The 25,691-nt window shown below is 37.6% G+C and overlaps 1 protein-coding gene across 1 annotated transcript; it reads left to right on the forward strand.

The window, feature by feature from the left end:
* Window positions 1-358: 358 nt before the first annotated feature.
* Window positions 359-24,809, forward strand: ARL5A (ARF like GTPase 5A; the record flags this gene model as incomplete). Its single annotated transcript, XM_080720017.1, has 6 exons — window positions 359-404; window positions 11,523-11,583; window positions 12,038-12,185; window positions 14,137-14,220; window positions 22,526-22,677; window positions 24,761-24,809. 6 exons carry the CDS (start codon window positions 359-361, stop codon window positions 24,807-24,809), a joined length of 540 nt encoding a protein of 179 aa, XP_080576143.1.
* Window positions 24,810-25,691: the final 882 nt, after the last annotated feature.

Consider the following 25,691-nt stretch of genomic DNA (forward strand, 5'->3'; position numbering starts at 1 on the left):
CCGCCCCCGCCGCGCGCCTGCGCACTCCCGCCCCGCCCCTTCCTCCCGCCCTCCCGCGTGGTCCCTCCGCCGCAGCCGCCCGCGAGGCGCTGGGGGAGGACGGTGGCCCGCGAGGCTCGTCGCAGACAACGCGGCGGCGATGTCCGCGAGCCAGGCGAGTGCCGCGGCGGCAGCGGCGGGGCCTCGCGCGCGGCAGGGCGGCCTAGGCTCCGGCCTCCCTCGGGTTCCCTGGAAGCCGGCGGGCGGCCAGCGCGGGAGCGGCAGCAGCAGCAGCCTAGGCGGAGGCCGCCGCGCGCCTCTCTCCCCCTCCGCCTGAGCCCGGGCGGCCGGCCGGCTGGAGGGGGTCCGCTGCCCAAGAATGGGCATTCTCTTCACCAGGATCTGGAGACTGTTCAATCACCAGGGTGAGCGCGGGCTGGCCGGGCGGGTCCCCGCACGTCGGGGCGCGGGCGGCCCCGCGCGAGCTCCCGGCCGCAGCCTTTGTCTTCGGGGACTTGGCCGCGAGTCCCGCGGCGGCACACCCATTGCTCCGATTGTCCTGCGAGCGGGGCGGCTCCGTGCCGGCCCCCGGCGCCCCTGAGCGGGGAGGCCTGGCCAGTCTCCCCGCTCTTTCTTCCGCCAGCAATTTGAGAAATCCTGGGGTCCTCCGGGGTTCGGAGGCTGTGGCCCCCGGCCTCGGCCCCGCCGCGGAGCGACCCAGGGCTGCAGAATGCGGAAAACGTGAGCGGTGGCTCTTAGCTTGCCCGGTGCACTTAGGGTGTACGAGCTTCTGATCCACCCTCCTTTGGGGGGCAAGGGAAAGGTAGGCTTATACCTCCCCAATATCGATGGATTTTCCTCTCCTGGCCTTAAGTCTGTGTTTAAGGTTAAGCTTAAGGTCATTTTCCTACTTGTGTAGGTTGTTAAGAATATTTTTTTTGGTCATGAGGGTGGGTTGAAGATGTTAGTATTTCACTGATAGGTTTAAAAACTATGCCATACGAAATATTTGTTATGGGTGGGTAAACTAGCAATTTGCTAACCATATAAAGTATTGTATAGGGGTGCTTAAATTTGTCTAATTATTATTTTGAAAATGCATAGGTTTATTAAAATTTGTTACAAAATGAAAATTTGTTACGAAATGAGTGTGTGAAATGGGAGAGAATACAGTTTTAACAAAGACTCCATAGTTATTAAGATACAATGTAGCGGTGTACTTTTTACTTATGTTTTTAAACTTAAGTCAGGCGATTCCTCTTTCCTGATGTCAGTAACTTAGTGTTTTTCTCTTGTGTGAACCGGTGGTGTTATCACTTGCCAAAAGTTTTCCAAACACCTACTGCCCTCTTCCAACTCCTTCATGATAAAAGTGCTCTTGTGAAGAGATAGAGCAGAACTGGACCTTGCGTGTGACAGTGTATCTTTAAAAAAAAAAAAAGTGATAGTTTAGATCACATGATACCAAATGGCATGGACAGCTATATGGGGATTTCTCATAAAGTGGACAAAACTAGTTCTAAATCCTCCCAGTCTCTGGGACCATATGTGATATGTGTTGGGGGACGAGAGCAAGAACAAGTTAGTTCTTACCTAGAACATCAGGGATCTGTGAGTACTACAGGGCTTGAAAAGTTACTCTCTAGGTTTCAAGTATTAAAATTAAACTGTTGAAAAACTGGTGGTGCTTATTTCTAAATGGTCTTAATTCTAGTTTTAACACTTATACTTTTAAATTCTTTTTAGCGAAACTAGTGTTCCAATTTTGCTATGAGGTTTAGAAAAAAACTGTCAGTTGAGCTCTAATGCTACCAGAAAAATAGTTTATCTTCACTTTCTATTTGAAGTCAATGGTAAAATTATTTGCTCTGTAAATTAAGAATGAATTAGAGTTTTGGCAACAGCTACTTGCTGGTAGTAAATATTAAAAATACATGCATTGGTACCATTACAAATCACTAATAGTAGTAGTGTTCGTATAGCCTGTATTTTGTGATAATTTTTGGCTGGACATTTGCCTCATTATTGGGAAACTAATAGAGGGATTAATGAAATCATGTTCTAAAAAGTTACATGTCAATATTGTGAAAGTGAATAAACTGTTTCTCTTTTGTTAAACAGTTTATTAAGACAACAGTGGGATTGGCTTAGCCAGACCCGGTGGTACATACATTCCTGTAATCCCTGTACTTGGGAAGTTTAGACAGAAGGATTGCAAGTTCAAGGCCAGCTTTAGCAACTTAGACCCTATTTCAAAATAGGTCTGTGGTTGGAGCTCAGAGATAGAATGTTCCTGGGTACCAATAAAATAAAATCTGTGGTCTTTAGTAAATTTTTAGAATATTCATTATTCTAATGCTAGGTCTTTTTAATTCTGTATTAATTTGGACATACATACATTAAAATATATCTTAGATACTTTATTTTACCTCCAGAAAAGTCAGGACACAATCTTGAATATTTTTCACAGAAATTTGGAAAAAAAGGTTTGGGGGAGATTGCAGAATTGGGTATGCTGATAAAATCCAAACTGTGTCAGATCTCTTTTCTGGAACCCCTTCAGAACAACCTTTCCTATTAAAGTTTAGATTTGGTACACAGTAAAAGTAAATTGCAAACTGCCCAAACTAGAAAAATCAGAGTTTACATTTAGATGATACTTAGATTCAATACAGCACAAACTTTGAGATGCTGTTTACATTATTGAAATGCTGATTACATTATGTAGAGTTCTTTGAAGTATTTTTTTTTCTGAAGAAGGGAAACAAAAGTTCAAATGGAATAGTTTCCCCAGGCCTTACAGCTGTTATATTACAGCTATGAATTGTATTGCTGTATTGGCCCTCCTAAAGAACCTGAGGCAGGCCAAAGCCCAGGCCACCCTGCCCCCTTCTCTCTCTCTCTCTCTCTCTCTCTCTCTCTCTCTCTCTCTCTCTCTCTCTTTCTCTCTCTCTCTCTCTCTCTCTCTCTCTCTCTCTCTCTCTCTCTCACACACACACACACACACACACACACACACACACGTCAGTGGTTTATTAAACAAACATCTTTTGAGCAGCTGTTTGGGCCAGGACCTGTTCTGGTGGTGTGAATAAGATAACTAAAAAGACAAATCTTTCTATATATGTGGAGCTTTCATTGAGTGCAAAGGAGGAGCGGGGAGACTCCATCTCTACAGGTAAAATAAAAGTTGGCATTTACTGATTTATTTTATGTGTTTGATTCAGGTTGATTGTTTAATCTACTCTTGATTGATTTACTCTTCATAGCAACCCTATGAGGTAGTTATTCTCCCATTTTACAGGAGCAAAGAAACATTGGTGGTTTTCTTAAAGCACTTATAATTCAAAGTAATGGGTTGGGGGTGTTAACCAAGGTTGTCGAGTTCCAGAGTTAGTGCATGTATTGTCCCTCAACACCCTCCCATTAGTGCATCTCTGTCTGTTAGTGCATGTTCTGTCTAGAGATTCACACACACGTGTGTGTGAATGTGTGTGTGTGTAACATGAGGATTCATGTTAGCTAAAAGGAACTTTCTGACACTGATGTGAACCATGAAAGAGATTGTGGAATTTCCGCATTGATAGTCTTGTATTGCTCTTCTGATTTCTTCTGATTGGGTGTTAGAAAAGGAATTGTAATTAATGAATGAGTGCTGGAGAAGCTGCCACTGCTGCACAAACCTGGTTCTGAGGAGGCTGCTTCTTCTGTTTTTTTTTTTCTCTTCTGTTTTTTTTTTTGTATAATTTATTTAAGGGAGTTCAAGCATATGTAGAAGAGTACATGTGAAAGCTGAGTAGCTGATATATTATGCATTTATTAATATACTACCTTGTAGCTTCAGGTGAACCCTTTTTGCATTCTTTGTGGAAATGGAACAGGGTCCTTTAAATAGTTCTTTTGCTGGCTGACACCATGTTTAGCTTTGTCAATAGTCAGCGCTGGAGGGACATTGCAGGAGGAAAGGGCTGCTCTTCATGGGCTCTTCCCATGGGCTCTGTTGGCAACACAGACACCTTCACCAGTGCCTGGCTGTTCCACTGGAGAGCAGTCAGCGCAGTCAGCAGCTCCCCTAGCACCCATCCATTTTTGTTCTACAATGGAAGGCGCCAGTGTAGTATCTCCCAATGAACAGTTCCCCAGCTCTGAGGGGAAGAATTTCCAGCAAGTTCCCTGACACCTCATCTCAGCCACCTCTCTGCCATTCACTGAGCCGAGGTAGTGCCTGCTTCCCAGGAAGGTCTTTATCTCAATCCTGAGCAGGAAGGGGAGTTCTGCCTCAGTCCTAGAAGGGAGGGAATTCTCCTTCGATTGGTTATTCCTGTAATCTTTGGAATTCTTTTCCTTCCTATAAGCCTATAAGCCTATCTTTCATTATTCTAGTCTGTGGTGGTTATTTTCTTTATATTAAACTTTGCAAATTCAAATTATGTTGTTTTCGGTCCCCTTATTGAAGCTCTAATTTTGCCATGTATAAGCATCACTTTTTCTTCTTCAACATCTTAGTACAAAAGAAAAGCTTGGTTTTTTTTCCCCTGAAACTTCACAGCTATTACTATAAATAGCACATTTCTTTTCTTTACTTTTTTTTTCCAGCACTGGGGATGGAACCCAGGGGCATTATACCTCTGAGCTACACCCCCAGCCCTAATTTTTAGTCTCTTTATTTTTGAAACAGGTTCTCACTGAGTTGTAAGGGGCTCACTAAGTAGTTGAGGCTGTCCTTGAACTGAGATCTTGGCATCTGGCGATCCTTTGGTCTCTACCTTCTGAATGCTGTGATTACGAACTGCAAGTGCCACCACCCACCGTGCCTCGCAGCATGATTATTTTCTGAGTTTAATTTTAGTGATGATACTTTTAAGTTTTGAAAATTAAATATTTAATGAAAAGTGGCTTATCAGATATTTGCCTCCTAACCTTTATATCTTTCAGGTCTGATTTGTTTATTCGTTTATTAAAAGGTACTTTATTAAGCATATGCTTTATTCCAGGCTATGTGCTATGAACGTAGAACAAGAATGAACACAACAAATAGGATTTTTGCCCTAAATGACATAGAATTAATAAGGCTTGGTGACAATTTGGATTGAAGTAAAAACATATAGGTGGACTCTACTTCATTTGCATTTTTTAAAATTTTGTTTTGTTTTGTTTTTGCGGAACTGGAGATTGAACCCAGGGGCATTGTACCTTCAAGCTATACCCCCAGTCTTATTTATTAATTCTTTATTTTGAAACAGGGTCTCACTAAGTTGTGGAGGCCTCACTTAAGTAGCTGAGGCTGGCTGTGAACCTATGGATCTTCCTGTCTGGTATTACAAGCATGTGCCACCACAACGGGCTTGCCTTGTTGTTTTTGATTAGGTAATAGTTTAAATTTTTGGCTTTTGGCTTGGGATTGGTTATTGGAGGATACAAATTTAAGAAACTGGCAATGACTGGAACTGGTAGGCTGCTTAAGCGTGTCAAAAGGAAATGAAAGCAGGGATACAAGAAAAGTCGTTTTATTGTTTGACTTGTTGCTATACCGAGGATGGAACTCAGGGCCTTGCATATACCACACAGATGCTATACATCACTGAGTTATATCCTCAGGCCTTTGTTTTTTAACAGGGTCACATTAAATTGCCTGGCTGACTTCAAATGTGCCATCCTCCTGCTTCAGCCTCCCCAGCCACTGGGTTTACAGGCCAGCACCACCATGCCCAGCAATAAGAAGCTTTGTATGTGTGTGGGGAGGGGTAAAATGAAATTCAGAATTCATCAAAACACTGTATGTGGCCATTTTGGGGTTCCCCCCCTTTTTTTTTTTTGGTTTTGCTTTGTTTTTTGGTACAGAGACTGAACCCATAGACATTCTGCCTCTAGGCTATACCCAAAGTCCTATTTTATTTTATTTTTTTTTGAAACAGAGTCTTCCTAAGTTGTTAAGGGCCTCCCCAAGTTGCTGAGGCTGGCCTCCAACCTGTGACCCTCCTATCTCAGCCTCCCAAGAATGGGGTTACAGGCATTATAATCACACTACCATACACATATTGTTCTGGTTTGTCTTAAGTGCAGGAATGCGGTGACACAGATATTCTAAAGTACTAAGCAATAAACTTGGGATGATTTACATATATCAAAGGATTAGAAAGGCTGGAAGTTTATTATATTTGTCTATAGTAACATTATCTCCTAGCATTAATGTTTTATTTTAGGTTCTATGAAATATTTGTTTTGAAGCACAGTATAATAATTTCTGGCTACGTTTATGTTTTGTCTAGAATCTTACTCTCTTGGAAATAAGAAATGGGCTAGGATGGTGAGAGCCTAACAATTCTGCGAAATTAGTTAAAGTATTTGTGACTAAGCCAACCCTATTGTTAGGAATAGTTTGTCACCATTGAGTTGGCACCTTTATCTTTGGGCCCATCATATAATTAGGTATTAATTTTACAGTTCTTATGGTGACCCATATTCTGTATCTTGGACTTAAGAAGCTTTATTGTAAAAACACAAGAAACTGCAAATAGACAAACTGTGAGAGGGAGCAAAAAAGAGCCAGGAGAAGTTAAATAATGAGTGAGGCTTGTGGATATACCAGGTTGAGGAGATAAAGATCCTCTGGATCATGAATTCTTCATTGGAATGGTACGCCAAAAAGATATTAGTGCTCCACAGAGCCACGGCTCCTTGGAGATTTTCTATGTTGCTCACATTTTTGGCGCTTCTTTCTTTTTCTTTGTAAAAACCTTTAAACATTTTTTAAAAACCTTAGATGTTCAATTATATTACCATATAGTCCTCTGATTGACTTAGAGCTGAGTTAGGAGATGAATTTGCATTTGTGCTTGTAGGTGACATAAAAATTTGTTGGGACTGTCAGAGTAGACAGAAGAGGGCAGTTGTCTCTAGGGTGGAGAATGGTGTTAGCAAAGTTGATGCTTGGAAGTCCAGGAGACATTCTGGAGACTGAGTGGACCAGCTCACCTAAATGTGAGTAGATAGGTCAAGAAAAGAATTAAGAGAAGACTGGGTCGAGGCTTTAACCACCCTTTCTTACCATATGTATCTAATAATCTAATCTCTGTTCACTTGTCTACTTTGTCATCCAGCATAGGAGATAGGCAGAAGGACATGTGACCTCCAAGGCTTCAAGTTTGGGGGATTTCCCCTTTGGGAGGGGGATATTGAGAATTGAACCCAGGGGCATTCTACATCTGAGCTGCATCCCTATACCTTTTTATGGCACTAGGCAGTGAGCCCAGGGGCGTTCTACCTCTGAGCTACATATTCCGTCTTATTTATTTTTTATTTTGAAAGAAAGTTTCAAAATAAATTGCTGAGGCTGGGTTTGAACCTCTGATCCTCCTGTCTCAGCCTCCCAAGTACTTGGATTACAGGCATGTGTTACAACTCCTAGCCCCCCCCCTCTCTTTTTTTCTCTCTCTCTCTTAATGGGCTCACTCAGTTGCTAAGGCTGGCTGGCTGGCTTCCAACTTGCAGTCCTCCTGTCGGTCTCCCAAGTACTAAGATTATAGGTGTGTGTCACTGTGCTGGGCAGTTTTCCCTCCTTTTGTCCATATCTTCTGATCTTTACTGCTGTACCCAGTCAGCTAACTCTAGTTTTTGCCTACAAGTGCTTCTAGTCATTCCTAGCCTTCTAGTGGAACATTGGATTTCTTTCCCTGCTTCAATTCCAAGCCTAGCTGATTCTTTACCTTTTTTTTTTATTACCATCTCTGACACTTTTTTATTTTCCATCATGCCAGACATAAATTGTCACACTATCATCCACTGTACTTTCTTTCCCCAGTATGGCTTCTTTACTTCTATTACCTAAGAAAGGCAACGTTTAAACAGTTTGTCTTTATCCACCACAGATTATGGTATCTAATTTTAATTTATTGACTCTCTAGTTCATTTTGTACAGAAGCATAAAAGATGATGTAGTTTGAACTGTTAACTCCAACCTTTACTTAGCAAGCAATCAGCCTGTGTTATGAGAAGATGTAATTCTTATGGTATAAACCTTTTCTGCTGTCTGTCTTATCTGTCTCTTAAGTTACTGAAGTTTTGTTCGGAGCAGTTTACCATGACATGTTCAGTATGAGGAAAGAGAGAGAAGGAGGTATGGAGGGGGAGAGGGAGAGTGGGTGGGTGGGCAGGCAGGTTGGGGAAAAGAGAAAGTAGAAAGATCTTTAGTATTTTCTTGCCTAGCTGGACCTTCCTAATAGGAAAAGCAGTAGGTTCAATCAAGAAATAAGTACTAGGAGCATGGCTAAAATAAATTTAAAAATGGCTTTTTAAAATGCACTGATACCAAAACCAGATGAGGGATTTTAACTTTAAAGCAATTATTTTAGGTGGTTGGATAGTTTTCCCACTGATATATTCTACTTCAAAAGAAATTCTTTTGAAACTCTTTAGAATTTCTTTGGAGATAAATTTTTAAAGCATTCTCATTCAGCAGTATATGTTAATAAAAAGATAGTAGTCTTCTTAGCTACCTTTTTCCTTATGAACAAGATGATATCAAATGATAGTCCTTTAAAATCAAAAGGCTAAACAGTTTACTGCCATTGAGAATATTCAGAATGGTGTACCCCCGACTCTAAAAGCAATTACAAGAGTAGAGTAGAAAAATATTTTGAAAAATGGTAGCATGGTTAAAATAAGTGTTTAACTTTCTTAAGTGCTTATAGGTGCAAGTGTGCACATGCACACATTTAAGTCATTCTTTATAGTTATATAGCATACATTCTTGCCTAGATTGTTTACTTTTGGATTTATCCTATTAGTTTGTATTATTTCTAGAGTACCATTTTTTTCCCCACTAGAGTAAATGTGCTTTCTTACTGAGTATTGGCAAGTCTGTTTAAATTTTGTCCTGTAACTAATACATGGGAGATCACAAAATACATTCCTGGAACTAGGCTGATATTTTGAGAAGGCTCTGGTTAAAAGTCATTATTCAAGTGGGAAGCTTTCTGGTTTTATTAATTTCCCTATGGGTGTTTATATTTACAGAACTGGAGAAGAAATACATAATCAAAAGGAGGATGCTTGCTGGCATGGTGGCATACATCTATAGTCCCAGTATTTAGGAGGCTGAGGATCATAGGTTCAAGGACAGCCTCATGAACCTAGTGAGACCCTGTTTCAAAAACAACTAAAAAAGGGCAAAGGGGCATAGCTCAGAAGTAGAGGGCCTCTGGGTTCAAATCCCAGTACCACCAAAAAAAAGCTTAATTTCAATTTTGAAACATACAAAAAATGCCATTAGAAAGGCAGAATTGCCGTACTGTTAAAACAAACAAACAAACAAAAACTTCCCAGGCTTGGCTTGGTGGCGCACGCTTGTAATCCCTGTTCTTGGGAGTCGGAGATAGGAGGATCACACAGGTTTGAAGCCAGCTGCACTGGCTTAAGAGACCCTGTTTCCAAATAAAAGTATAAAATAGGTCTGAAAGTGTAGCCCAGAGGTAGAAGGGTTTCCAGGAACCCCCGTACCACCAAAAATAAATAAAATTAAAAATAAAAATAGAGATACAACATATCAAATATCAAATAAGAGAGTATTAAAAAGTAGAGTCATATTTATTTGTTATAGTACTGGGGATTTTTCTGCATCCAAGCTTACATCCCTAGCTTTTTTTTTTTTTTTTTTTTTTTTTTTTAAACAGTGCCTCGATAAGTTGCAAAGGCCTGACTAAGTAGCTGAGGCTGACCTCACCTGTGGTCCTCCTGTTTCAGCATCTCAAGTACTGGGATTACAAATATGTGCCATCATGCCCAGCAGTCATATTTAAATAAATAAAAGTGACATTATCAGCTCTTTTGTGCAGAGAAATTACTCTGGAAACAATAGACCACTTAGGGAAGGTTTTAAAGTAAGAGACAGGGAGAATTTCCACTAGGACAGTGAGGAGGAGGCAGGTTGGTGATATATTTTTGAGAATCATTAGAATTTGGTAACAAATTAGATGTTGGGGTTGAGAGGAAGCCTTGAATAAATTTTGAAGCATTTGAATTAATTAAAATACATTTAGTAAATCAGTAAGACAGAAGTAGAAACAGGTTTGATTCTGTGGTTTGGGATATGTGGAGTGGCCCTGTGTCTGTCTGTTAGATAGGTTGGCATTTGGGAGAGATTTGGGGACATAGATGAGGAATTGTCTCTCTAGGAGCCAGGCAGTGCCTTGTGCTGCTGTTACACAGTCCGGGAAGATGAGTGATATTTCCCCTGGTAAACGGTACAGAAACTTGGGGTCAGCTGCCAAGGTCCATAATCCCAGGAATTTTTCGATAGTGTTGCTATCATTTAATTGCTGTCTAACAAACCACTCCTTAATGTTGTGTCTCAAAACTGATTTTTTTTTTTTATTATTCATGGTTCTGTGAGTTAACCTCAGCTAGAAAACTCTTAGCTTGAGGAGTCTTATTTGGTTGCAGTCAGATGGCAGCTGGAGCCATAGAACCATTTGAAGGTTTAACCAGACCCAGTGTCCAAGATGGCTTCATTACTCCTGTGTCTGGCATTGCAGAAGAGCTGGGAGTGGAGGGCTGGCTGAGGAGGGCTAGCTGGTTATCTCTCTCTCCATAGGTGGAATCATGTGGTCAGCCTGGTCTTCCTCACTCAGCTGCATGCAGTCAGGCTTGTTGCATAGTCTCTAGCTTATTCCAGGGAAGTTGTCTAAAATACCCGGGTAGCAGCTCCAAGTTTTCTTGATGATCTAGGCTCAGGTCACACACATAGTCACTTCCGCTGTATTCTGTGGCATTCAAGGGAGCATCTACCCAGGGACCATCTTTGGATATTGGTTTCTTCCACATGCTCTACTGTCTTTGGGAAATATTTTTATATAGCCTGGAAATAGATGAGTCCAAGTTCCCTTGCAAACATGTGAATACAAGAAGGCAACCTGGAGTACATGAATGTTTTGAAGAAGACTCGAGGAAGAGATATTGGATGAAAAAATATTGTCAAGAGACAGGAAGAACATTTAGAGAAAGTGGTGCTACAAAAGCCATGGGTGAGGGAGACACTGCCACCATAGCTGTAGGTCCTTACGTTTGTTCATATTACAATAGCTCCATGGTTTTAAGTGTACTTACAACTTACAGTTACCCAAACAGTCCTTTCTTTGCCATTCATCCCAACCCACATATATGTACCCAAATGATACTTAAAATGCCCACAAATAGAACTTCAGTGACTTACTTCAGTGTAAAACAAGTATAACTCAAATTATTTGTAGATTGTTATGATTCCATCTGGGATATTTACTAAGAGTAGTATTCTATAGAGTAGAAAGAATATAGTGCTTCTTAGAAAGGATGTTGGAAAGATGAGAGATACATGTACAGTGAGGAAGCATGGAAGGTGAGCCTGGTCTTGCTAGGATACTCTTCTGAGATCCATAAAATATATAAAGTGCCATGCACTGGATTATACCATAGAAAAAAGAAGGGTGAAATTGTAAAGTGTGTGTGTGTGTGTGTGTGTGTGTGTGTGTGTGTCTATAATAAGTCAACTGGTGTTTTCTTCATTTCAGAGCACAAAGTTATCATTGTTGGGTTGGATAATGCTGGGAAAACTACCATCCTTTACCAATTGTAAGTATTAACTATCATAAAACTTTGTTTCTAGTACTTTTTCTACCTGAGTGATATTTGAGTAATGAATAGAATAAAAAATTACATAGACCCTAACTGTAAGAAAACAAGTTGGCCATGAATCAAGAGCCAAATTTAAGCAATTCTTTGTTGAAAGCTAGAAATTCATGTGACATTGAGCATGTTGCTCAGTTGTTTTGTCCTAAAGCTCTTTTGCCTATAGAAATAGAAAACTCCTTGTTTGTATAGTTTCCTGAAATGATCTAGAATATTCAAGTCTCCTGTGTAGTTCCAACTCTATGTGAACATTTAGCTTGCTCATTGTATGAATTGAAAAGGGCTATTTGGATATTAAGTATAAAACCTAGTGCTGCTTTGTTCCTTGACTGAAAATGTGTTAAAACATGATAACTTCCTTAGTAATTGTAATATATGTAAACTTTCCCCCTCCCAGTTCTATGAATGAAGTTGTGCATACATCCCCGACAATAGGAAGTAATGTAGAAGAGATAGTGATTAATAATACACGTTTCCTAATGTGGGATATTGGTGGCCAAGAATCTCTTCGTTCTTCCTGGAACACTTATTATACTAACACGGAGGTAATGTTTCTTAATATGCTAAAATTTCTATGAAGAGAATACTTGATAAACACTTAGCTTTGAATTCTTAGAGTTTAGTCTTTTAAAAGTATAACTGTATTTTGATGTATGGAGTTTAAGCATAGAAAGTTTGGTTCTCCATTTCAGGTTTATTGGTCTGAATATTTATTACTATTAAATTTCTGTAGGGAGAATTCATGAATGATTGATCTGATTGTGAATTGATCCTGGAACTTGTCTCACTTGTTTTTATAATGACTTCATCTTATAGTGTGTAATTTCTTTTTTTTCTTGCTATTTTTATTTGCTTAAGTAGGGGAAATTGTAGTGAAATGAGAGGGCTCTAGTAGTTTGAATCTTAGTTTTTGTATTCATCTTTCATATAATAACATTGCACATTAAATAATTTTTATTATAAAGTATTTTAGAAATAATGTTTTTCTTTATATGTTCCTCCCCAAGAGGAAATCTAAGACCTGTGGTATTTGCTTTACTCTATAGGTCTGTAAATCAAAAGATACTAACAATTGTATTTTGTTGTGTTGACGATGAGTTAATAAATATATTCTAAACATAAAGTTTTTATGTAATTAAGACACCCTTAATTTAATTTTTATGTAATTAAATATAATTAATATAATTTTTATGTAATTAAAAACCCTTAATAGCCTGACCTCAAACATTCCATTAAACACCTAATCATGTTTATTGAAAAAGGAAGGTATGTATGATTATAAAGTTCTATATGTTCCCTTATAATGCTGCACGTATTATACCAACATCTGGAAAATTAATAACTTTATAAAAGTGCCTTGGAATATAATGGATTTTACACTAATAAAATTACTTATCAGTAAACTATCAAATGAAAGAAGAAATAAAGTAATTCTCTTATTCATTGATATTATGGGTGATGAAAACTGAAAAATAGAAGAAACTTTGAAAATCATGGTGGTTTATTTAGAAATTGATACCTAGTTCTAAAAGTTAAATAATGTTTGTTATAATAGGCAGGCAGAATTAACTTGGGCATTGTAGATGCCATCATAAATAAGCTAACTGAGCCAGGTGTGGTGGTGCACTTACAAGTACTTGGAAGGCCAAGACAGGAGGATCGCAGGTTCATGGCTAGCCTCAGCGGTTTGTGAGGCCCTCTACAACTTAGTGAGACCCTGTTTCAAAATAAAGAATAAAAAATAGGGCTGGGGGTGTAGCTTGGGGGTTGAATGTCCCTGGGTTCAATCCCTAGTACCACAAAAAATAAATAAGCAAGCTAACTAACTGTACATTTGTCCTGGTTTCACTCCTACTTTTTGGTACTCATAAAGTTAAGAAAGAGTTATAATAGAAATCAGTTCCACACAACCTTAATCTTTCATTTCATCTTCTGATACCAGTTCCATCATCAGTTCAGGAAAGAGTTGTGCTTGCAGTAGCAGGTGCCACTTAAGAAGAGAGCTTATTTTAGATATGGATTTGTTTTTTCGATTTGCTAACTTTTTAAAAAATTATTTCTTTAACTGCAACGTCATTCCCATACATATACCCGTTTAGATTTTCAAATGGATACTAACAAATAATATCTGTCCAGAAGTAAGCTTAGGGCCAAAATTAATTTTTCTTTTTGATTTATAGTGTGACTAGATGGATATAGACCCATTAGCATTCAAGATACTAATATTGAAAACCAAACATGCTATATATTGGTTAGAAAATTAGCACAATATTCTCTTTTCTCTTTAAAAATTAGTAAATATTTTTGAATTAGAAATGGAGTGGCCCTTTAAGCTTTACATTGTATAGTACCATAAGATCTAATGTCTTGATATTAATAGCCTATAAATGAAATAAGCACTTTTTAAATTTGTATATGCCAAATATGAACTTTATAAATCTTCACATATGAAATTATATAATGACTAATGATTTTTTTTTTTGGTAATTATTTTAGTTTGTAATAGTTGTTGTGGACAGTACAGACAGAGAAAGAATTTCTGTAACTAGAGAAGAGCTCTACAAAATGTTAGCACATGAGGTAAGTCACTTGTACATTAGATGGGGGAAGAGTATTTGTATTAACATTTGTTCTATTTTCTCCTGAGGGTACTTCTTTAAATTTATTTTTGACTCTTTATCTGATGGCTGTGCCTGCTTTATGATTTTGGCACATCTCAAGTTTGATGTATATCTGGAAACAGCAGTGTTGTTTCATTTGTTATAGATAAATTTGATTTAGATGTCTTACTGACAAAAAGAATCTTGAGTATATAGCAACTTGTTTCTTAGTTATCAGACTAGTATTTAAATGTAGTTTCTCTTAGTTATTTCTGATATTGTCTCTTTGACTAAACAAAATTATATGACTACCATGTTATTCACTGAAAATTGTTACTAGTGACATAAATTAAAAATTAAATAGAGCCAAGCATGGTGGCACACACTTGTAATCCTAGTACTTGGAAGGCTAAAACAGAAGGGTCGCAGGTTCTCAGCCAGCCTCAGCTACTTAGTGAAGCCTTCCACAACTTAGTGATTCTTTTTTCAAAATAATGAATAAAAAATAGGGCTGGGGGTGTAGCTCGGAGGTAGAATGCCTCTGGGTTCAATCCCCAGTACTGCAAATAAACAAACAAACAAACAAACAAACTAGGGCTGGCAATATACCTCTGGTAATAAGCACATGGTTAGCATATATGAGGCACTAGATTAAGTCCTCAGCTTGCAAAAAATAAATAAAATAATAAAATATAGTCAACTTAGTAATGATAATAGAAGTTATAAACTCATAATATTTACTGTAGTGGCAGTTAATTATTTTTGAATGTCTTATTACAGAAGTCACTTTCTCATTTCTGAGTAGGAATAAAAAATTAATAATTAAATGTATAGAGTATTTTTTAATTTCAGTGAAATTTTTGTAAATCTTAAGAAAATCTGGAGTATTTTTGTAATGAGGTTTTAATTTAACATTGATGATGATTTTTTAAAATTTTGTTTTAAGAATTTTGGTGTTTCTTAGGCAACTTTTCAAGACTTAAGAAATTTAGTAAAGTGACCAGGCATGGTGAGGTATACCTATGATTCTAGTACTTGGGACACTGTTGGAGAACGATTTGAGGTTCAAGGCTAGCCTCAGCAACATAGTGAGAACCTGTTTCCAAATATAAAATAAAACAGGGGTGGAGGTGTAGCTCAGAGATCCAACATCCCTGGATTTAATCAGAAGGGAGGGAGGGAGTTTTGTAAATTGAGACCCCTTGTTTTCCTTATAGTGATCAATACTCCCCTGGGTTTAATCGGAAGAAAGGAAGAATAGAGGGAGGGGAAAAGGGGAGGAAAGTTTGGTAAGTTGAGGCTCCTCATTTTCCTTATAGTGATCATGACGACCAAAATGCCCCCTTGCCTGTTTTGGACTCTTAATTTCAGGTAGCTGTGTTAAACCTCCTGGGTTTAAAAAACAACAACAAAAAAAGGCACCTTGCCATTGTGCATTTATTTACCTAGTTCTGATTCTTGTTTGGGATACAAACAGTAAGCAATAAAAGAGGCAGAAGACTTAAGGGGTTTTTGTTTTTGTTTTACAAAAAATACACCAGGATTCTTTAGTTTATTCCAGAGGGTTGTTTTATAAAGATTTTGAGAAAGAACAATCAGTATACATGTTGCCTCTTGCCTGTGTTTTACTCTGTTAAATAGGTAGCCTCCCTATTTGATTGTTAGTGTACTTGACCAGTATGCAGCAGGATTAGTATTTGAAGCTTAGAGTATTTTAAATTTACTTGTTGGGGGCATTTTTAAGGCAGGTTACTTAACCTTTTGTGTTATAGATAAGGACTGTGGAGCCCAGAAAGATTATGTGACTTGATCAGTTTTTTAAGAGCCAGGATTTGAACTTAGGTATTCTTTCTTGGGCTCTTTGCTAGGAGAAAAAAAGAAGAAAACGACATTAAGTAATGCTTAGCTGGAAATTGAAAAGAGAGTAACCAGGAAGATTTTGGAAGAAAGGAATTACAGATGAAGTTGGTAGCCCAGAGTAGGGTTGAGCAGAGCCAAATAAGCAGAGTTCTGGAGAGGAACAGATGGAACAAAGAATGAGAATGTGTGAATGAAAAATAAATTTAGATGTGGGTTTAGTTGGATATTTCATACATTTATGTTAACATATACATTAACCAACAAAATCTTATCGTTATCATTATTACTAATGATTTTATATGTGTTTTTCAAAATTAAAAAACTTTAAAAATACTTTCTAAAGATTTATCTTAAATGAAGTATAAAGCTTTGACATTAATTAATTTTAAAATAGTTCAAAATACCAAGTGGAGGTTGATGCAACTTCTAGGAATTATCTTTACAAATGAAGCTTTGAGAAACAATTGACAGCTACATATGTCATATAGAAAATACTCTCTTACATTTGCTGTTACTTGTCTCCTTGACTACACTAAAATATATTTTAGATTCATAGGAGCAAGTATCTATTATTTTAGTGGAAAGTATTTAAAATAGCATGTGCAAAAGATCACTATTGTTTACCTTATATTTTGACATTTTGTTAAGTCAAATTGGTGAACAACCTTGAAGTTATATAATAAAGAACACAGAAAAAGTTTGTTTCCTCTTTTCTAAGAATTTATTTATTTTTTGTGTGGTGCCGGGGATTGAACCCAGGGGCATTCTATTTCCAAGCTACATCCCCGGCCCTATTTTTTATTCTTTATTTTGAAACAGGGTCTCACTAAGTTGCAGAGGGCCTCACTAAGTAGCTGATGCTTGCTGTGGACCTGCAATCCTCCTGTTTCAGCCTCCCAAGTACTGGGTTTACAAGTTTGTGCAACCATGCCCGGCTCCTAAATATTTTAAAATTAGGTAAACTAGCTGTTCTTTTGTTGTTGCTGTTGCTGCTGCTGCTGCTGTTTTAGATCAAAACTATAAGTTTGAGCCTTTGAGATCTTGAAATAATTATATTCAGTTTTTGTTTTGGTTTTACTTGAGATCTGTCAATGAATGACTTTATTTCATATGGTTTTATATTTTTATTCAGAGGCTTCTCTAAATTCCAACACTTATAATGATGAGTACAAATTACTTAAAAATAGTATAAATTATGTCTTGTGCCAAGTTATTAATTAATTAATTATTCATGTATTTATTTTTGTGGTACTGGGGATTGAACCCAGGGGTGTTCTACCCCTGAGCTATAACCCCAGGCCAATGTTATTTTTAATTTGGAAACTGCCTTATTAAGTTGAAGAGAACCTCACTATGTTGCTGAGACTGGCCTAGAACTTGCAATCCTCCTGTATCTGCCTACCAAGTACTGGGATTACAGGCATGTGCCACCACTCCTGGTGCCAAATATTTGTCTGTGGTGTTCTTGAAGTTTGCTAGAATTAGCAAACCTGACCTACATTATTTTTAATTCGACACACTAGCAAGAGAGATACTGAAACCTAGAAGATAGGAAGATAGAAATTAAATCTCATGGAAAGTCCGTCTACTTAGTGATTCAACCACATATCAACTATTGATAATTGTTCCATTTTCCATTTAGGACAGGAGAAAAAGTATTTATATCCTTGAGAACTGTCATATATTTACAGTTTATAGTCCATGCTTTAAGAATTTATGCCTTTTATATAGACATGTAAACTGAACTTATACATAAGACTAGTTGAATATAAAATATTAAAACAGCATCTTAACAATACTATTTTCTGAGCATCCTGTTCAGGCAATATCATCAACTGTGGTAGCATTAGTAGCTGCCATCCTGCAGAGGGCACTACAACTAAAAGTCAGTTCTGATAAATATTTTGCATAATTCCTTTTAACCAAATAAAAAATTTACTATTATACTTTTTATTTATATCAGAAATAAAAGAGGTCATCAAAGTCATATTCTAACAAGAGTAAAATAATGTGAAACAATGTCACTTTGTACCTATTGAAGACTTACTTGCTTCAATAGTCAAACCCAAAATATCCTTTTAAAATGCCTGAGAATTATAACATTCAACACAATTTAGAAAACTTTCAAATACAAAACCAAAATCTTTGTTTTGTTGGTATCTTCTCAGATATATACGCAGAATTTTTGGTAGTTTAACTTGCTAATTGAGTTGCATCTTTTATTAGGCATTGGACTGTGATCCATAAATGGAATTTAGGGTATCTGTTAACAAACTAAAATTGAATATAAGCTTTCAAAAAATTTTGGCATGGACTTCCGGGAAGATGGCGATGGAGAAAAACAGGGCTTATGAGCCCCGTTAACAACCAACCTCTATTACCACAAAATCAGTGTCTTTCATAGCCAGAAAACACCATCAGCAGAGAAACAAAATGTAATTACAAGGGGCAGAGAAAAAGAGGGCTGGAAAAACAAGACAACAAAAAGAAACCAGACCCGCAGTGCTGCGGCAGGAGCCACGGTGCGAAGCGGTAGGCGCCATTTTCCCTTGCAGCACCAGGCTCCAGAGAGAAGGGGAACTCATAACGGAGCTCAGAACCAGAGAGGAGATACGCCGGCCTCACGGTCGAGGATGCGGCAGCAGTGCCTTACTGCCGGCGGCAGATGCGAGCTCACCAAACGGCACCAGACCAACGCACTCAACAGCCCACCAGGCTCCAGAGAGGAGTGGCGGACAGTGAGCCAAGGTGAGCCGCTATGGATCAGCCGGGAGGAATTCGGCAGATTTCTTGGCTCAGGGCGCATCTAAAGCTCCCAGAGGCTGGGCTCAGCACACCCTGCAGGGACTCAGAGCGGAGCTCAAAAACAGAAAAGAAATAAGCCAGCCTCACGGCCGAGGGTGAAGCAGCAGCGCCATATTGCCACCGGCGGCAGCAGCAGCGAATTCACCGAGTCCACTACAGTTCTATCTGTGCACTCAACAACAGTGAGTCAAATTGTGGTCCCTAGAGGAGAAATCCCAGTACTGACTCCCAGGGACTTGACCCAGTGGGGGAGTGGCGGTGGCAGAGATATCACACCATAGGAGAACGCCCAACCTGGCATCCCCCCATGGTCTAAAGCAGCCTCGATTGACTCCCTGGGTCTGAGACTCTGCGATACAACCCAGTAAAGGAGTAGTGGGGACTGAGATACCACAGACTCGAGATCCAGAGCACCTTAAGTGAAGTCGTAGTGACCCAGGGGAAGAACCCAGAGAAGGGACAAACTTATGAAATCATGGGAAAGAGAAATAACAATGGAGCAATGAATGCCCACAACCCCACAACATCAGAACCCGATAAAACAGAAAATCAGAGATTTCTAGAAGATCAAATCAGGAAAATAACTGTAGAAATAATAGAGGTGTTTCGAAAAGAATTCAGAGAGAGCCAAAAAGAGATAATGGATGCAATTAATCAAGTAAGGCCTCAATTCAAAGTACAAACAACCGATTAGACCACATGGAGAATAGAATCTCGCTCTTAGAAGATGATCATTCAAAAAATGAACACATAGTTTCTAATGTAGAAAAAAAATCCAACATCAGGAATCTGACATTGAAGAAATATGGGCCCATTTTAAGAGAACTAACCTAAGAATAATTGGAATAGAGGAGGGAAAAGAAGGTGAAACCAAAGGGATCAACAATCTCTTCAAGGAAGTAATAGCAGAAAATTTTCCAAACATAGAGCAAGAGGTCGATACACAGGTCCAGGAAACTTACACAACTCCCTTTAGACAGGATCAGAGAAGAGGATCCCCACGCCACATAATTGTCAAAATGGCCAATGTGGAAGCCAAGCAGAGAATCTTAAAGGCAACAAAAACAAAGGGCCAAGTGACATTCAGAGGCAAACCAATTAGAATCACTCCAGACTTCCCAAACCAAGTCATGAGAGCCAGAAGGGCTTGGAGTAACATATTCCAAACTCTGAAAGAAAACAACTTCCAGCCAAACATTTCCTTCCCAGCAAAACTTTCTATCAAATTAGATGGGGAAATAAGAAGCTTCCATGACAAACAGAAACTGAAGGAATTTATGTCTTCAAACCAGCGCTAGAGAAAATACTCAAAGAAATTAACTACAAAGAAAAAATAGGTAACACACACCAGAACCAGAGAAACAAGATTTTCTATCCAACAGACAACTAAGATTGGTTATCTGTGGAGATTCAATATTTATGCTAGTCTTTTACCTATCTCTAAATTGTATTGTTTGCTTTTATTGTTGCTAATTTTTAGGATTTCTAGTTGGAATATTAATATACCTTCAGATATAGCATTTGGAAATATTTTATTCCATTCTATCAGTAACTTTTAACTCTGTTTACATTGTCTTTGGATATGCAATATTTTTTTATTTTTTAGGGAGTTTGTTGCCTGTGCCATTGAAATCATATCCAAGAAATCACTGCCAATTTCAGTTTTGTGAGGTTTTATGACCCAGATTTTCTTCTAAAAGTTTATAGTCTTAAAATTTATATTTAGGTCTTTTATCTATTTTGAGTTAATATTTTTATATGGTGTTAGATAAGGGTCCAATTTTATTCTTCATGTAATTATTATTTTTCAACAATATTTAGTTAAAAGATTATTATTTCCTTCACCAAATGTTCGTGGAAACCTTCTCAAAAATAACTTGACAATATATGGAAGAATTTATCTCTAGGCTTTTATTTAACTCCAATGGTTTATATATCTGCCTTTAGAACAGTACTACACTGTTTCAATTATTGTAGCTTTATATGGTTTGAAATCAGAAAATATACATCTTCTAGCTTTGTTTTTCTTCGAGATTGTTTTGGGTACCTAGAGTCCATATTCCATATTAGGATAGATTTTTTTCTGAAAAATAAATAAATAAATGTATGATAGTTTCACCTAAAAAAAAAAAGAAAGAAAAAAATATTCTCTGGTAAGAAAGCAAAAAGAAGTATTGAAATGTTATTTCTAAGTCATCAAAAGCTTGGTATCAGACAAATGAAACAGTTATGTGAGATTATCATCATTAATATTGGATAAATTGCTATAAAACCAGATGTCAACCATCGAGCCCGAGCATGGGAAGGAGGGATGGGGAGGGAATGGGGTGGGGATCGGCTAGGGGCTAACTGGGCGATGTGTGTATGAATGTCTACAAAAGTATTTTCTTTATACCATTATAATGTATGAATACAGTGCACCAATTAAAAAAAATAGATGAAAAAAAATGAGTATATACACACACAAAAAAAAATTTGGCATGAATACATAGGCATATTTTATGATGTATAGGTTCTTAACTTTTACTAGATTATCCAGTAAGTCTCTAGCTTTAAAAAAAAGGGGGGGGGGGTAAAGGTGGCGGTATGGAGAAGTGGTCCAGAAAGAGACAAAAAATCTAGGACCTATTTTGTGAGTAAAACATGAAACCAGTCATTTCAGGGTTTGTACAATTATTTTGTTTGAAAAGGGATAGTATGGTAAGTGTTTTTCTCAGATGTGCAATAAATGTTAGTTATTAGAAACAAATTCAGAAGTTTGAAGAACTTCAGTGAAATTCAAAGAAGTGGTAAAACTTACTCATCAAGGAAATTCTTTAAAGCCAACCCCAAATTGACCCTATATTTAAATCAAAGAAATCTTCCTGGACAAACAGAAGTTAGGTTTTAGAGCGTGAATAGGATTGATTTAGGATATTTCTTCTCAATTGAGAATTAAGCTGTAAGGCCTTAAAGCATCATTTTGTGTAATGAATTCATTTATTTCCTGTGTACCTAGGAGGTACTAGCTATGTACATTGTTGGGAGACTTACTGTGTAGTCACTGAAATACTTTTCTACAGGCTTAATTATCTCCTGGAACTCTGGTTGTGAAAGGCTGGTTTAGGAGATTGGAGGTAAGGGATGTGTGCAGGCAAAATGATTTGAACATGAAGATGCGACTGGCAAAAAATGTTCTGAGAGTAGTAGAGAGATAAATCAAGAGTGCTTATAAACTGAGTGATGTTAAGGAAGGCAGAAAATGAAGGTAAGGTAGGAAAGTACACAAAGGGTAGGATTTGGGAAAGCCCTTGAGTAGCATGATAAAGGGTAGGTACTCATTTGGGTGTGTTTTGTATTCAGGTGTTGGATGTATTTTGCATTTGAACATATAACTATTAAAGATATAGTATGTAGGGCCATAAAAATGTGGTCTAAGACTGTAAGAAATATGTAAATCCATTCAAATGCTATATTTTATTTAAAATGTGTTCAATATTAAGTTAATTTCTATTAGTACAGGTTATACTTTTGTGTAGAATGGTTAAGAAAGTCTAGTTTACTAAGATGAGAAATGTTACTTAGGTTGTAAGATACACAGAAAAATGTAGTCGACTTTACAGTTTTGTTTCCTTTTATAGGACCTAAGGAAAGCTGGATTGCTGATTTTTGCTAATAAACAAGATGTTAAAGAATGCATGACTGTAGCAGAAATCTCCCAGTTTTTGAAGCTAACTTCTATTAAAGACCACCAGTGGCATATCCAGGCATGCTGTGCTCTTACTGGCGAGGGGTAAGAAGTCTTCTTGTAGGTAACATGGATTTTGCTTAGAAATGTATTTTACTTCTTAAAAAAACAAAAAGAAGAGATGTAAGATATAGTTGATGTTTATAGTCTTTTTTTTTTTTTTTTTTCTTTTTTTCGGTACTGGGGATGGAACCCAGGGGCATTCTACCTCTGAGCTACACCCCAGCCCTGTTTTTTATTCTTTATTTTGAAATAGTCTCATTGAGTTGCAAAGGGCCTCACTTAAGTAGCTGAGGCTGGCTTTGAACCTGCGTGATCCTCCTGTCCCAGCCTCCCAACTATACAAAGCCACCATGCCCACAACTTTTTAGGATGGTTTTATAAGTACTAAAACACAACATAAACATAATATATAGAAACACATAAAACCCACAAAACATATTTTTAAAAGTTAGAATTGGAGAGAGTGTGGCATGAGGATCCTTGCCTTTGGGATGAGGTGTTGGAAGAGAGGGGAGTGCCTAACAGTGGGATTTGCCCAGGTCTATTTCCAGGGGTGAAAGTATTTCAAGGTGGAGGTGACAGTTTTGTCAAGGGAAGCACCAAGGACCAGGATGGAGAGAGTGGCATTGAATTTAACATTGAATGAGTAAATTCGATTACGGCAGTCAGAACAAATTCTGTGTATGAGTAAAATGGTTAGAGAGAGGATAAGTGTAGTTTAAAGAGGAAGTGGATTTTAGAATGTCAGCTATATCACTTCTCAGCCTTTTAGCTAAGATCAGGTGTAGAATTCCAGCTGCAAACTTTTGAATGGTAAGAAGAGGAGTGAGAGATGAAACAGAGAAGGCTGGGAAAAGGATAAGTCAAAAGAACCAAGCCCAAATAAAGTTTTTGTTATTTTTCCAAAGATATAGCATATCTATATATTTTAAAACAGAAAGAGTTACATTAGGGATGAAGGATACTAAAACAGGTCTTAAGTTTTAAGTTGAGGTTCTTGAGGTATTCAGATTGAGCTGAAGCTTGAGACATTGATGAATGAATTAAGGAAAGTGAGCAATTTTCCTTTCAAGAAGGGCGAACCAACATAATAAGTTACTATAGCCTAATCATAGTGAAATAGAAGAACACTCTTACACACATTTGGAAGAGCATATTAGAACCTTAGAAAAAACCCTATTCATTAAAGAAAAAAAATGTTAGATAATACCAGTCATCAGTAGTTTAAAATAAAGCTACTCACACAATTAGAAATACAAGGCTAGCCAGGCATGGTGGTGCATGCCTGTAATCTCAGTACTTTGGAGACTGAGACAGGAGGTATGCAAGTCTGAGGACAGCCTCAGCAATTTAGCAAGACTTAGCAATGTAGGAAGACCCTGTTTCATAACAAAAAAGGTGGGGGGGGGTTGGGGGCATGAGTTGGGTTGAATTCTCTCTAGGGGAAGGGGGATAATCTCCATTACCATACACCGGGGGGGGGGGGATAAAGAAAGGATGAAGAACTACAAACTCTTGAGTTTGAGGAAGAATGAGGGAGGAAGGGGGAAAGGAAAGAGGGATATAGTTCAGTAGTAGAGTGCTTACCTAGCATGTGTAAGACCCTGGCTTCAGTTCCCAATACTGAAAAATCTATAAAAGTTCTTTAATGAATACTTTTATGTGTAAATCAGTTTATCATTTTTTTAAGTTATATTTCTAGAATTAGATATTCTCAATATTATTGCTTCGTATTGCCAGATTACATTCTGCAGACATTCATTGTGTAATTATTGAGCTCCTTTCATATGTCATCCAGTGTTCTAGGTATTAGAATTAAAACTACCATGTACTGTCTGTGAGAGTGGCTCATAGACATTAGCTCGTGGATGTACTTTTATGAGAATATAGCTTCACTTAAGCAGCACCAGCATTTGCTATTACTGATTTTTAAAAATCTTTATTGTTCATACTATCTTTTTCAGATTTTTTTTTTTTTGAAACAGAATCTCACTAAATTACCATGCACTGGTCTTGAATCTGTGATCCTCCTGTCTCAGCCTCCAAGTACTGAAATTACAGGTGTGCACCACCACACCCTGCTTTTAGTTTAGAATTTAATGACGATTTTCTTTTTCCTGTATAGATTATGCCAAGGACTTGAATGGATGATGTCACGACTTAAGATTAGATGATCTCTACTGACCTCTTCTCATAGACTTTGTATAAACGAAGTGCTGGACTTTACCTGAAAGATGCAAAAATTAATGGTTTAGATATATTTATAATAAACTGATATAATTTTTTTCTATAAGAAGAAAAATTAAGACCACTTATTTGAAAACAAAGATGAAGTCTCACCTTTCCATTTGCTTTCTCATTAATCCCTTCCAAAGTACATTATTAAAGCTGTGATTGACATTTTTCTTGTAATGACTCCTCTCAGGACGCTGTAGAGCCTGTGGTAAGTACAAAGGGAGAGGAACACATTTTGAACTTTTAAGAGCTTTATTGTCAGTATAACCTTCCCTAGGTGAATGTTGTTCTCTTATTGTTCCATTAAGTCAAAGTACAAATCAGCACAGATATTGTTTCCAATATTTTAAAATGTCATGTTACTTAAAAAAGTATTTTGCTTAAGGTTTTGTATGTATTATGTATATACCTCAAGTTCAAGTTAATGGCTTTGATTTATGTTCTAAGGAAGAGCAAATAATGCAAAAATTAAGAATATAAGATAAGTACTGGCATTGGTGTTAGTGCCATTTTGTACTTTTCTCCTGTGTTCTCTGTATTGTACTAACCCCAAATCATTGAGCTGCTCTTAAAAATACATAGAGATACACACACACACGCACACACGCACAGAAAAGGCTTGACATTGGATAACTATTTTCTGTTGGTCAGTAACCCACATGAAAACATGTCATTCAACTTGAGTGGATTCTTGGCTTAGTGTTATTAGTGGACAGAATTGCAGTGAGGATTTATGAGATTATTTCTTGTGTTTCTCTTTATGCCATCTAAATTACTGAATATTATAATCCATTAATCTGTCAATCATAAATGCAATTAAA

Source organism: Muscardinus avellanarius (genome assembly GCF_963383645.1).
Source record: "Muscardinus avellanarius genome assembly, chromosome: 2".
In the NCBI taxonomy this organism is placed as follows: domain Eukaryota; kingdom Metazoa; phylum Chordata; class Mammalia; order Rodentia; family Gliridae; genus Muscardinus; species Muscardinus avellanarius.